Genomic DNA, 14,851 nt, shown 5'->3' on the forward strand with positions numbered 1-14,851 from the left:
CAGGTTTCCTCCAGACGTGACGCTTGGCATTCAGGCCAAAGAGTTCAGTCTTGGGTTCATCAGACCAGAGGATCTTGTTTCTCATGGTCTGAGTCATTAGGTGCCTTATGGCAAACTCCAAGCAGGCTGTCATGTGCCTTTTACTGAGGAGTGGCTTCCGTCTGGCCACTCTACCATAAAGGCCTGATTGGTGGAGTGCTGCAGAGATGGTTGTCCTTCTGGACGGTTCTCTCATCTCCACAGAGGAACTCTGAAGCTCTTGGTGGTTCCAAACTTCTTCCATTTAAGAATGATGGGGGCCACTGTGTTCTTGGGGACCTTCAATGCTGCAGAAATTGTTTGGTACCCTTCCCCCGATCTGTGCCTCGACACATCTGTCTCGGAGCTCTACAGACAATTGCTTCGACCTTACGGCTTGGTTTTTGCTCTGACATGCACTGTCAACTGTGGGACCTTATACAGACAGGTGTGTGTGTTCCAAATAATTTCCAACCAATTGAATTTACTACAGGTGGACTCCAATCAAGTTGTAGAAACATCTCAAGGATGATCAATACAAACAGGATGCACCTCAGCTCAATTTCCAGTCTCATAGCAAAGGGTCTGAATACTTATGTAAATAAGGTATTTTTGCCAAAATGTCTAAAAACCTGTTTTCACTTTGTCATTATGGGGTATTGTGTATAAATTGATGAGGACATTTTTTCATTTAATCAATTTTACAATAAGGCTGTAACGTAACAAAATGTGGAAAAGTCAAGGGGTCTGAATACTTTCTGAATGCACTGTACATAGAGGACTGTGAATGACATACAGTGTGTGTGTACAATAGCATGTCCGTAGGCAAAATATGTGGATACAGCATAATTGCCCCAAACTTTCTGATTCAGTTTTTCGATGGGTTATTCATTGTCTGTTTTTCTGTCTCATTGAAAATGGTGTCTTGCTGAAAATGTGTTGCATCAGTTCAGTATTTCACGCAAGTGTAGTATGTGAGTGTAGTACTAGAGGACTGGACTTAGTTATATAGCATGGGCGGTAGTTATATTTCCCTGTCACAACAGGTTGGTGCAGTTTGAGCACTTTCCATTTAATTAATACACTGGTGGCAATGGTGGGATAATCCTCGGGCAGTCTCTCAAGATAATGCCACTGTTCTAATCACTACACGAGTAGCCTATACTGAAACTCGGATAGCATTGGATCCTCAGCTTCAGTATGTGGGCAACACTCCTGCTGAACCCACAACAGTTATAGATTGTGCTTCCAACAGCTGCATCCCTCTTCCTGCTAGTCCAAGACTGACCTTTATAAAATGATGATAGACTTATTGTAATTATTAAAAGTCTAAGTTCATGTTGAGTTAACTGAGGTTTGTTTTTACTCTAGGCTGAACACAGCTTTACTGGAAAGACAAGTAGAAATGGGATTTCAAAATTTCACTTTCGTTTCCACACAACAGACACACCCACAAGTCTACTGAGAAACAGATACACAATACTATCAGGTCAAACTGATTCATAGGCTCAGCTGGTTGTGGATAAAATCTCCAAGCAATCTTGCTAGGTTTGTATAGTATACTTTAAGTTAATCTTTGAACCATGTTCATTTTATTACGATCATTGGCTTTAAGAATTCAATGTTGCATGATGGTATATGAATATGTTATTACATTGACAGCATGGCCTTCAACTTCAGGACGGTATCTGGAAATTGTCCGAATTTTTCTGCACCAGTTTTGCATGGTGAGAAACCTTTATCAATAGCTTTCGCAACAGACCTGTTGGGAGGGGACGGCAGACCTGACTCGAGTAAAGTCCGCAAGGAGAATGTGATAAATGCACCTGGGGGGTTTGCAGGTAAGCAAATAGGTGTTGACTATCATGATGTTGGAGTAATTTCTTAAAGGTCCAATGCAGCAGTTTTTATCTCAATATAAAATAATTTCTGTGTAACAATTAAGTACCTTACAGTGAGTGTTTCCAATTAAAATGGTCAAAAATAAACAAAAATAGCTTTGCAAAAAGCAATTTCTCAAGCAAGAATTTTGCTGGGACTGTCTGGGAGTATGCAAGGGAAAACTGAAAACTAGCTGTTATTGGCAGAGAGGTTTAGAACTGTCTTTCTTATTAGTCTTTTAACTAATTCCACTCCACTCAATTTCAAGGTGTCTTTTCAAACAGCTCGTACACTAAAAGGGCATTATAATAATTTTCACAATTTCACAGTACTATTCCAACCTTATAGAGTGGAAATATATATAAAACACAGGGAAATCTGCACTGGGCCTTTAATAGTCTAACAGGGAAATCTGCACTGGGCCTTTAATAGTCTAACAGGGAAATCTGCACTGGGCCTTTAATAGTCTAACAGGGAAATCTGCACTGGGCCTTTAATAGTCTAACAGGGAAATCTGCACTGACTGCACCGGACCTTTAATCACCTATTGTGTGCTGTGAGACTCATTGCCACTTTCCAGTAGACTACACTTACCTGATAATTCATGATTTTCATTAGTTTGCTCTTACACTATACTCTCTCAACTCTAGGCCTGCCAGGGGCAGAACAGTGGAAAAGTAAGATGGAGTCCCCATGGAGGGAGGTGGCATGGACTGAGGAGTGAGTAGGGTATCACAACAATACATTCAAACTTACCTATGTACACCAACTAGGCCTTCTAAACAATCCACCATGTAATCATATTTAATTGATAATGACCAATGTTTGCCCAGTCGCAGGGAGACCCTGATGAAGTCTATCAGTTCCTATAAGCCTGGTTGTGAGGATTTGTCTGAGGCTCGGGTTCTGCTGGTGGGGCCTGTCGGAGCCGGCAAGTCCAGCTTCATCAGCTCTGTTCAGTCAGTCTTCACAGGAAGATTCACTAACCGGGCCATGGTTGGCTCTTCCTCTACCAGCTTCACCAAAAAGGTAGAGGTAAAAAAACATAGAAAGTATTTGAGTTTGTTAGAAACTGGGAGTTTTGGTGCTGGATGATATAGATCAATTACATGCATAAATAAAGATTTAGTTAAGTTACAAAAACTATTATTGTTAATCACTCCATATTGTAAACCACATTGTATATCCTTACACATATAATTCTGTCTGTGTCCTCTATCTTAGCTCCAGTTGTTCAACATCCGTGGGCGGAGTCCGGAGCAGCCTACTGCGCTGGTCCTGTGTGATGTCATGGGTCTGGGAGATGGGGAGACCACTGGACTAACCCTCCATGACACTCTGGCTATCATCAAAGGCCATGCACCCGAGGGACACAAGGTACGTGAGGGAGAACGGACACAGGTGCCACCGTTGTGTGTAAGACAGAGTGCAAGTATTGGATGTCAACGTTAAAATTACAGGGGCACAGTGTGTGTAACATTCATATAACTCGGAGTTGAGCAACAGCGGCCACAGTGTGTTCCAGGTCTGCTCTAACACAGTGTGTGCCGATTTTTGTTCCAGTTTAGTTCTAACACACCTGATTCAACTAATCACAGTCTGCAATTTAGACCACTAATATGATTCAGGGGAGATAGTGCTGGGTTGGAACATACTCATGCAGGCAGCCTCACAGGATAGGAGTTACTCACCCCTGATATAAATGTCTCTGTTCAGTAGAGAATATTATAAATACTCTCTCAGCTGGTTGGTTTGAACAACCAAACTAATGTTCTTATTCATCCTCTACAGTTCAGTCCTGAGCAGCCTGTGAGATCAGAGACTGTGGGCTATGTGAAGAAGCCGTCCCTTAAAGACAAGGTCCACTGTGTCGTCTTTGTGGTGGATGCTTCTAAAGTGTCCAGCTACACCAAAGGTCTGGGCACCACCTTCCAACAGCTCCGAGAACACATCAGTGACCTGGGTGAGCACAGGATGGAGTGTTTTAGCAATGGCAGTAATGGTTGTAGGAACTGTGGTCAATTCTGTCAGTTGACAGTGTGTGAAACAAATGTGTTTTGTAGGTGTGCATCAAGTGGCACTGCTGACACACGTGGACCAGGTGTGTCAGGAAACCGCCCGTGACATCACCCAGGTGTACAACAGTCGGATCGTTCAGCAGACGGTACTCTCAATAATACCCCTTGTTGACGTGTTAGTCAGCTATTGGAACATCTGACATTTAAACCACCCTGTATGAACAGTAGTTCTACTGTGAACATCCTTGACTGACTTGTGTGTGTTTGGTTTTACTGTCATGGTGGGGACCAGAAGTCCTCACAAGGATAGTAAAACAAGGGAAAAAATGTTTCGGTCCCCCCCCAAAAATACTATTTTAAGCTCAGGGGTTAGGTTTAGGGTTTCAATTTGGGTTAAGGTTAGAATCAGGGTTAGGGGTAGGTTCAGGGCTAGGGTTACAATTAGGGTTAGGATTAGTATCAAGGTTAGGGTTAGGGTTAGGATAAGGGTTAGATGTTAGGGAAAATAGGATTTTGAATGGGAATCAATTGTTTGGTCCCCACAAGGATAGTAAAACAAATGTGTGTGTCTGTATATGTGTGAGTAGATGACCAAGGCTGGGGCTCTGCTTGGCATGTCCACCTCCTACATCGTCCCGGTGAAGAACTACTCATCTGAGCTGGACGTTGATGAGAACACAGACATCCTTCTGCTCAGTGCTGTGGACCACATCCTGCAATACGTGGATCTGCATTTCCAGGACTGTGCAGCAACATACCCCAAACTGTCTCTTTAAAAAGGCTGTGAAATGCTATTTAATATAAAAATGCATTACATATGTTTATCATGTTTTATGACTTGCTTGCACTATTGTTAACTTTTTAACTAGTTCTTTACAGAAGTCTTGCTTTGACTAAAATAAATGTGTAAAAGCCATTTTGAACGGTGTACATGTTGTCTGTCTAGGAATGTTTTAACCTGTTTTGTACAATAGGGACACTCTCACAAGGGGTTATGGGTCACTGGCCACATGTATATAGGTACAACATGTTAGCTCAGCACAGGTGAGCAAGTATGGTTAGCTGCAGCCCAATATAGTGACCGGAGTGGGCGTATGGAAAGCGAATTAGCTAATTGGCCAGAATTGTTTTCACTCAAGACCGTTTTGTGTGGCTGATTGGACTACACAACGAGTTGACAAACCGGTTGACAAACCGGTGACCAGGGTGTTGAATCCATGTTCATGTCGAATTGAAGTGCTTCCTACTCGGTGTCACAGTCGTGTAGCTGGCGGTAGCTAACGTGGCCATTTTTTTTCTCTCACATGAATTTATTTCAAGAAGGATAGCAGCTTACACAATAAATAACTAATATTGATAACCATTAAGATGTCACCTTGATACATACAGTGGGGAGAACAAGTATTTGATACACTGCCGATTTTGCAGGTTTTCCTACTTACAAAGCATGTAGAGGTCTGTAATTTTTATCATAGGTACACTTCAACTGTGAGAGACGGAATCTAAAACAAAAATCCAGAAAATCACATTGTATGATTTTTAAGTAATTAATTTGCATTTTATTGCATGACATAAGTATTTGATACATCAGAAAAGCAGAACTTAATATTTGGTACAGAAACCTTTGTTTGCAATTACAGAGATCATAGGTTTCCTGTAGTTCTTGACCAGGTTTGCACACACTGCAGCAGGAATTTTGGCCCACTCCTCCATACAGACCTTCTCCAGATCCTTCAGGTTTCGGGGCTGTCGCTGGGCAATACGGACTTTCAGCTCCCTCCAAAGATTTTCTATTGGGTTCAGGTCTGGAGACTGGCTAGGCCACTCCAGGACCTTGAGATGCTTCTTACGGAGCCACTCCTTAGTTGCCCTGGCTGTGTGTTTCGGGTCGTTGTCATGCTGGAAGACCCAGCCACGACCCATCTTCAATGCTCTTACTGAGGGAAGGAGGTTGTTGGCCAAGATCTCGCGATACATGGCCCCATCCATCCTCCCCTCAATACGGTGCAGTCGTCCTGTCCCCTTTGCAGAAAAGCATCCCCAAAGAATGATGTTTCCACCTCCATGCTTCACGGTTGGGATGGTGTTCTTGGGGTCGTACTCATCCTTCTTCTTCCTCCAAACACGGCGAGTGGAGTTTAGACCAAAAAGCTCTATTTTTGTCTCATCAGACCACATGACCTTCTCCCATTCCTCCTCTGGATCATCCAGATGGTCATTGGCAAACTTCAGACGGGCCTGGACATGCGCTGGCTTGAGCAGGAGGAACTTGCGTGCGCTGCAGGATTTTAATCCATGACGGCGTAGTGTGTTTCTAATGGTTTTCTTTGAGACTGTGGTCTCAGCTCTCTTCAGGTCATTGACCAGGTCCTGCCGTGTAGTTCTGGGCTGATACCTCACCTTCCTCATGATCATTGATGCCCCATGAGGTGAGATCTTGCATGGATCCCCAGACCGAGGATGATTGACCGTCATCTTGAACTTCTTCCATTTTCTAATAATTGCGCCAACAGTTGTTGCCTTCTCACCAAGCTGCTTGCCTATTGTCCTGTAGCCCATCCCAGCTTTGTGCAGGTCTACAATTTTATCCCTGATGTCCTTACACAGCTCTCTGGTCTTGGCCATTGTGGAGAGGTTGGAGTCTGTTTGATTGAATGTGTTTTGACAGGTGTCTTTTATACAGGTAACGAGTTCAAACAGGTGCAGTTAATACAGGTAATGAGTGGAGAACAGGAGAGCTTCTTAAAGAAAAACTAACAGGTCTGTGAGAGCCGGAATTCTTACTGTTTGGTAGGTGATCAAATACTTATGTCATGCAATAAAATGCAAATTAATTACTTAAAAATCATACAATGTGATTTTCTGGATTTTTGTTTTAGAATCCGTCTCTCACAGTTGAAGTGTACCTATTATAAAAATTACAGACCTCTACATGCTTTGTAAGTAGGAAAACCTGCAAAATCGGCAGTGTATCAAATACTTGTTCTCCCCACTGTACATACAGTCTACCACTGAATGGGGAGGGCATGAACGGCAACAACAAGGGGACAGTGCCATTTGCTCCTGCTTGACACAATTACTACTGTCCGGCAACTGCGTTGGTAATAAGATACCTAGTAGCCATTATCAAGGTGACAGCTGTACACGCACTCCACGCCCATTCTCAATACTTTTGATCAAAAATAAATAATCATCTGTTTTATAACTGAAAATGTAGCATTATTTTATTTATGCAAAACTAACAGTGAAAAAACTACTCAGACATCCCCTGGCTTAAAAACAGAGTCCAAACTCTCGCTGTATGGTAGGTCAATGGAAGGTAGTTGCTAGGTAATAAATGGAAGAAAAAAATATACAGCTCAATCAAAATCGTCTAACCCACATGTCAAACTCATTCCACGAATGGCCGAGTGTCTGCGGGTTTTCTCTCCTCCCTTGTACTTGATTGATGAATTAAGTTCATTAATTAGTAAAGAACTCCCCTCACCTGGATGTTGTCACGGTCGTCATAAACAGGAGACCAAGGCGCAGCGTGGTAAGCGTACATACTTCTTTTAACTTCTTATGGCTGCAGGGGCAGTATTGAGTAGCTTGGATGAAAGGTGCACAGAGGTGCCCAGAGTAAACAGCCTGCTCCTCAGTCATAGTTGCTAATATATGCATAGTATTATTAGTATTGGATAGAAAACACTCTGAAGTTTCTAAAACTGTTTGAATTATGTCTGTGAGTATAACAGAACTCATATGGCAGGCAAAAACCTGAGAAGTTCCACTTCCTATTTGAATTTTTCTGAGGCTGGTAGATTTTCAACCAAGCTCCCATTGAAATTACAGCGAGATATGGATGAGTTTTCACTTCCTACGGCTTCCACTAGATGTCAACAGTCAAGAGAACACTGTACAAAACTAACAAAACGAACCGTGAAGCATATGAGAAGTGCAGACAGGCAACTAAACATAGAATAAGAACCCACAAACTACCCAAGGAATATGGCTACCTAAATATGGTCCCCAATCAGAGACAACGATAAACAGCTGCCTCTGATTGAGAACCAATCTAGGCAACCATAGACATATAAACACCTAGACTTAGAAAACCCCCTAGACAATACAAAAACTAAACAAACCACCCTCGTCACACCCTGACCTAACCAAAATAATAAAGAAAACAAAGATAACTAAGGTCGGGGCGTGACAGTACCCCCCCCAAAGGTGCGGACTCCCGGCCGCAAACCTAAATCTATATGGGAGGGTCTGGGTGGGCATCTAACTTTGGTGGCGGCTCTGGTTCTGGACGCCGCCCCCCTTCTTTACACTGATTCCTCCGCCCTTGTAGCACTGACCCGTGGATCATCGCCGGAGGCTCTGGACTGCGGATCCTCACCGTAGGCCCCGGGCTGGGGACCGTTGCTGGCGGCCCCGGACTGGGGACCGTCGCTGGAGACCCCGGCCTGGGGACCGTCGCTGGAGACCCCGGCGTGGGGACCGTCGCTGGAGACCCCGGGCTGGGGATCGTCGCTGGAGGCTCCGGACTAGGGATCGTCACTGGCGGCTCCGGACTGGGGATCGTCGCTGGCGGCTCCGGACTGGGGATCGTCGCTGGAGGCTCCGGACTGGGGATCGTCGCTGGAGGCTCCGGACTGGGGATCGTCGCTGGAGGCTCCGGACTGGGGATCGTCGCTGGAGGCTCCGGACTGGGGATCGTCGTTGGAGGTTCCGGACTGTGGCCCGTCGTTAGAGGTTCCGGACTGTGGCCCGTCTGTAGAAAAGGCCCATGGAGTTGGTGGAATAATTCTTTAATTCATGGCCACTTACTCAGCTGGGCCAGGGGCGCTTTAATTAGGTCAGGTGTCAATGACAGACAGATCTCATCCACATAAAAGGAGGAAAACGCCATCGCCTGATCTCGCTGCTTTCTCTTCCTTAACTCAGTCTGATCCAGAAGTTCTGTGCGTGAAGGTAGCTTCCAGTTGGAGAAGGTGTCCATCTTCCAGAGCATCTCTACATTCCGAAGGAGGTCAGTGACAGCAAGTCCTCTTCACCAGAAGCAATCCAGCTCCATCCCCCTGTGCAGCCACTGACCTCCTTCGGAATGTAGAGATGCTCTGGAAGATGGACATCTTCTCTAACCGGAAGCTACAGGAGGTCACCCGCTCAAAACATGACTCCAATGCATTAGACCTCCTGGAGAAGCGCACCACCACCACTGAACTGGATGGCGTTCAGAGGTACGTGACCCCACTGCTATGGGTGCCCAACCATCCTCCTCTGGCAACCACAACATGGGCTGTACTCCCAATACTGCGTGGAACGAAGCGACACCTGGTGAAGAATCCTGAGCTTGCTGAAGTTCATAACCGGGAGATTCATAACCTTGTGAAGGCAGGCTATGTCACAAAAGTGACCGCTCATGAAGAGGGAAACCCACTCAGCGAATCCTGGTATCTCCCTCACCATGTTATCCAGCAACACGTGGGAAGTATTGACTTGTCTTCAACTGTTCATTCCAAGCTGCTGGTCAAAGCCTGAATGACTGTCTACTCCCTGGACCAACCTTAGGTCCTTCCTTGCTCGGTGTCCTTCTCCGGTTCCGGCAGCACTCTACAGCCATCAGTGGAGACATCAAAGCCATGTTTCATCAGATTCGTCTACTGCCTTCCGACACCACACTGCTCCGGTTCATATGGCGAGATATGGAACGAGACGCAGAGCCCACCATCTATGAATGGCAAGTACTCCCATTTGGCACCACATGCAGTCCTTGCTGTGCCATATACGCTCTGCAGAGACACACACGGGAGCACCCAGACAGTGACCCAGAAGTATGGGATTCAGTGGAAAATGCCTTCTATGTGGATAACTGCTTACAGAGCATCCCATCCATGGCTGAAGCGAAAGCACTCCTTGATAAAGTACGGAATCTCCTGTCCAAAGGGGGATTTGAGGTCCGACAGTGGGCGAGTAACAGAGCGGAGGTTATCCAGCACCTCCCGCCACAAGCCAGGTCCAGTAGCAGTGAACTATGGCTATCGCAGTCTGGCGCTAACCCACAAGAGCCCACTCTAGGACTGAGATGTAGCTGCATACCGGATACCCTTGGGTACAAGCACCGCTCAGCCCTGAGTACCGAAACCCCCACTCTGCGCACCATCTATCGGACCCTGGCCAGTCAATACGATCCCCTTGGGTATATCCTGCCATACACAACCCGGGCCAAAGTCTTAGTGCAGGACCTGTGGCAGACCAAGAGGGACTGGGATGAACCGATCCACCTGGCTGACCTAGTGGAACGATGGATCTGTTGGAAAACAGAGTTATCGGAGCTCTCTGAAGTCCAAATGCCAAGATGTTATGTACCACCCTGTGCTGACCAACTGGGATCATGCCTGGAACTGCATGTGTTCTGTGACGCTTCAGAGCGAGCTTATGGGGCGGTTTCCTATCTAAGAGTGGAGGATAAGGCAGGACACACCCATGTCTCCTTTGTCATGGCCAGGTCCAGGGTCGCACCCAAGAAGCAGTTGTCAATGCCTAGGCAGGCACTCAGTGCTGCCCTTTCCGGAGCACAGTTGGCCTCTACCTTGCGAGCCGAGCTCACCTTGCCAATCCAAAGGGTCATCTACTGGAGTGATTCAACCACTGTATTGACCTGGCTCACATCGGAGTCCTGCAGGTATAAGGTGTTCGTCAGAACTCGCATTGCGGAAATCCAAGACCTAACAGAAGTCCAGGACTGGAGGTATGTTGATAGCATAAACAATCCTGCTGATGACGTTACTCGCTGTAAAACCCTTAAGGAACTGGCTCAACCCCATCTCTGGAGCTTGGGACCACCATTCTTGTCCCAACCAGAGAACGAGTGGCCGATAGCCCCCAGGCGTGCGGCTCCTCCGCAACCAACTGAAGCTCATGAGTTAAGGAAGTCCGCCCAATGCTACAGCATCTCTACGGAACCAACAACAGCTCTCCCTGACCTAGCACAATCCCAAACACTGCCGGATCTGATCGCCGCCACAAACCAGACCTCAGATGGAGTGGCTTCTATACCCACCTCTCTTGCGGCAGAGACACTACTCCTCCAGCATGCACAAGCAGTTAGCTTCCCTGAGGAGCTAAAAGCTCTGAAAGCCGGTAGGGAAGTTGCTAAGGAGAGCCGTCTTCTCTCTCTCGCCCCAGAATATGATCAAATCCTTGGAGTGATCAGAGTCGGAGGGAGGCTGCGCCAAGCAGAAGTTTTGGACCCCGATGCTATCCACCCAATTATCCTTGACTCCAGACACCCTCTTACCAGGCTCCTCATCAAGACTTATGATGAAAAGCTTCTCCACCCAGGGCCAGAGAGGGTCTATGGGGAGATGAGGCGGAAGTACTGGATACTTGGAGGACGAGGAGCCATTCGTAAGCACCAATACGCCTGCGTAGAATGTCAGAGATGGCGGGCCGGAGCCACTGTGCCCAAAATTTCAGATTTACCCCCTGCTCGCTTACGCCTCCTCAAACCACCATTCTGGTCAACAGGAGTAGATTGCTTTGGCCCCTTGACGATCAAGCTAGGTCGTCGAGTGGAAAAGCGCTGGGGCATTCTATTCAAGTGTTTGACGACTAGGTGTGTCCACCTGGACCTACTGGAGAGTTTGGATACTGAAGCCTTCCTCATGGCCCTACGGCGGTTTATCTCCCGACGGGGGAAACCCTACGAGATCCTGGCTGACAGAGGCACAAACTTCAAGGCAGGAGAAGCCAGGTTGGAGGAAGCCTTCCAAGCCATGGAACCCAGCCTCCAGGATCAGCTGATGGACCAACAAATCTTATTCAAATTTAACCCTCCAGGAGCTCCTCATTTTGGAGGAACATGGGAGCGAGAGATCAAATCTGTAAAGACGGCCTTACGAGTCGTCCTGGGGGACCAAACTGTTAGACAAGGATGAGTAATGGAAACAGGATGCACCTGAGCTAAATGTTCAAGTCTCATAGCAAACGGTCTGAAGACGTATGTAAATAAGGTATTTCTGGCTTTTATTTTTTATAGATTTGCAAACATTTCTAAAAACTTGTTTTCACTTTGTCATTATGGGGTATCGTGTGTAAATTGCTGAGGATTTTTTTAAATTTAATACATTTTAGAATAAGGCTGTAACATAACAAAATGTGGAAAAGGTCAAGGGGTCTGAATACTTTCCGAAGGCACTGTATAATTCTGTCTGTGTCCTCTATCTTAGCTCCAGTTGTTCAACATCCGTGGGCGGAGTCCAGAGCAGCCTATTGTGATGGTCCTGTGTGATGTCATGGGTCTGGGAGATGGGGAGACCACTGGACTAACCCTCCATGACACTCTGGCTATCATCAAAGGCCATGCACCCGAGGGACACAAGGTACATGAGGGAGAACAGACACAGGTGCCACCGGTGTGTGTAAGACAGAGTGCAAGTATTGGGAGTCGAGTTTCATATATCTCAGAGTTGAGCAACAGGGGCCACAGTGTTTGCCGGTTTTTATTCCAGTTTAGCTTTAACACACCTGATTGAACTAATCACAGTCTTAATTTTATACCAGTTTTATGAATCAGGTGAGATAATTCTGGGTTGGAACATAAGCATGCAGGCAGACCCGTGGGTCTCCCGGGTGGCGCAGTGGTCTAGGGCACTGCATCGCAGTGCTAGCTGTGCCACCAGAGTCTCTGGGTTCGCGCCCAGGCTCTGTCTCAGCCGGCCGCAACCGGGAGATCCGTGGGGCGACGCACAATTGGCATAGCGTCGTCCGGGTTAGGGAGGGTTTGGCTGGTAGGGAGGGTTTGGCTGGTAGGGATATCCTTGTCTCAGTATGTAAAAATGTAATAAAATGTATGCACTCTACTGTAAGTCGCTCTGGATAAGAGCGTCTGCTCTTGGCCGGTAGGGATATCCTTGTCTCAGTATGTAAAAATGTAATAAAAATGTATGCACTCTACTGTAAGTCGCTCTGGATAAGAGCGTCTGCTAAATGACTAAAATGTAAATGTAAATGCCACAGAACAGGATAGGAGTTGCTCACCCCTGATATAAATGTCTCTGTTTTTAGAGAATATTCCAATACTCTCTCAGCTGGTTGGTTTGAATATGCAATCTAATGTTCCCATTAATCTTTTACAGTTCAGTCCTGAGCAGCCTGTGAGATCGGAGACATCAGTGACATGGGTGAGCATAGGAGGAAGTGTTTTAGCAACGGCAGTAATGGTTGTAGGAACTGTGGTCAATTCTGTCAGTTGACAGTGTGTGAAACAAATGTGTTTTGTAGGTGTGCATCAAGTGGCATTGCTGACACAAGTGGACCAGGTGTGTCAGGAAACCGCCTGTGACATCACCCAGGTGTACAAAAGCCGGGTTGTTCAGCAGACATTACTCTCAATAATTTACCTTATTGATGTGTTAGTCAGCAATTGGAACATCTGAAATGTAAGCACCCTGTATGTAGGTCTACTGTGAGCATCCTTGACTGACTTGTGTGTGTTTGGTTTTACTATCTTGGTGGTGAAAAAATAAGAAACCTGCACACTGCTCTTGCTAGTATCACTGCTCTTTATTAAGCTTCACGTATCGGCCTCAAGGCCTTCGTCAGAGCTTTTGTGAGTTTTTGTAATTTGCACCCTTATGTAGACATTGCTCCACCCACATCCGTTTAATGCATCGAATGGGGTTGGAGTCGAGGGAAAAGAAGCAAGTGTTATGAAATATAAGTATTGTAATAAATTGTGTACATAAAACGTATTAAACACGTCTGTAAAACCATAATAAGGACATCGACCTATCAAGTAAGCTTTCATAAATCATTGGGTACAGAGCAAGAACAAACGTAGAGTAATCGGAAGTGGAAGCATTAATTGATGTTCACACTTACAACATAACAATAACGGGCATTTCATCATTAAGACCTTTTGGGAAAAATGTCTGGAGGGACCAGAAGTCCTCACAAGGATAGTAAAACAATGAATATTTGGACAAGTGGGGACATTTTGCTGGTCCCCACAATGAAAAAGTATATTTTAGGCTTAGGGGTTAGGTTTGGGTTAGGGTTAGAATTAGGGTTAGGTTTAGGTGTAGGGTTAGGATTATGAGTTTGGGGTTAAGGTTAGGGTAAGGTTAAAGGCTTAGGGTTTGGGAAAATAGGACTTAGAAATGGGGATCAATTGGTTGGTCCCCACAAGGATAGTAAAACAAATATTTGTGTATGTGTGTGTGTGTGTATAGATGACCAAGGCTGGGGCTCTGCTTGACATGTCCACCTCCTACATCGTCCCAATGAAGAACTACTCATCTGAGCTGGATGTTGATGAGAACACAGACATATATATTTATTTACAAAAAAAAATATTTGGGAGATTGGAAATGATGCAGACAATTACATTGATGGAAGCTTCAATCTATCTACAATATTTAAGCTGATCTACCCCCCCAAAAAATAAACATGAAAAAGAGAAAACATCCTTCTGCTCAGTGCTGTGCACCACTTCCTGCAATATGTGGATCTGCACTTTCAGAACAATGCAGCAACAGAGCCTAAACCAGTGCTCACCAACCTTTTGAGTCAAGATCACTTTCTGGGTAAAAATGCAAACCAAGATAAACTGTCTTTAACAAGGCTGTGAAATGCTGTGTAATAGAAATATGCATTACATATGCTTATGTTTTTTTTTTTTTTTTACTTGTTTCCACTATTGTTAACATGTTAATTAACTTCTTGAGTCTCAATGCAACTGTTTATGTTATATGTTTTGTGTTCTACTTGTGGCCCTGGTTGTCCTGAAAAGAAAACGGTAAACACTTCAATGCAAGGCTAAATATGAGGGCAGAGCAAGCAGATGAATGAAAGTAGTGAATTTCATCTTGTTTTGCTGCAGTAAGCTTGGTTACAATGAATAGTCATTCACAGAAGTCTTGCTTTGAGTAACATTAATGTGT

The 14,851-nt window shown here is 45.4% G+C and overlaps 1 protein-coding gene across 2 annotated transcripts; it reads left to right on the forward strand.

Moving 5' to 3' along the window:
• Window positions 1-1,483: 1,483 nt before the first annotated feature.
• LOC120053369 (interferon-induced protein 44-like) lies at window positions 1,484-4,826 on the forward strand. 2 transcript variants are annotated; one of them, XM_039000492.1, is made up of 8 exons: window positions 1,484-1,566; window positions 1,681-1,859; window positions 2,550-2,619; window positions 2,733-2,934; window positions 3,124-3,276; window positions 3,691-3,862; window positions 3,963-4,063; window positions 4,505-4,826. In XM_039000492.1, the coding sequence occupies exons 2-8, from the start codon at window positions 1,682-1,684 to the stop codon at window positions 4,691-4,693; spliced, it is 1,065 nt and encodes a 354-aa protein (XP_038856420.1). In that variant the 5' UTR covers window positions 1,484-1,566; window position 1,681; the 3' UTR covers window positions 4,694-4,826. The 2 variants fall into 2 exon arrangements, with proteins under 2 accessions (XP_038856420.1, XP_038856421.1); XM_039000493.1 differs by having other exon boundaries at window positions 2,733-2,928.
• Window positions 4,827-14,851: the final 10,025 nt, after the last annotated feature.

This window comes from Salvelinus namaycush, chromosome 9 (assembly GCF_016432855.1).
Source record: "Salvelinus namaycush isolate Seneca chromosome 9, SaNama_1.0, whole genome shotgun sequence".
NCBI lineage: Eukaryota > Metazoa > Chordata > Actinopteri > Salmoniformes > Salmonidae > Salvelinus > Salvelinus namaycush.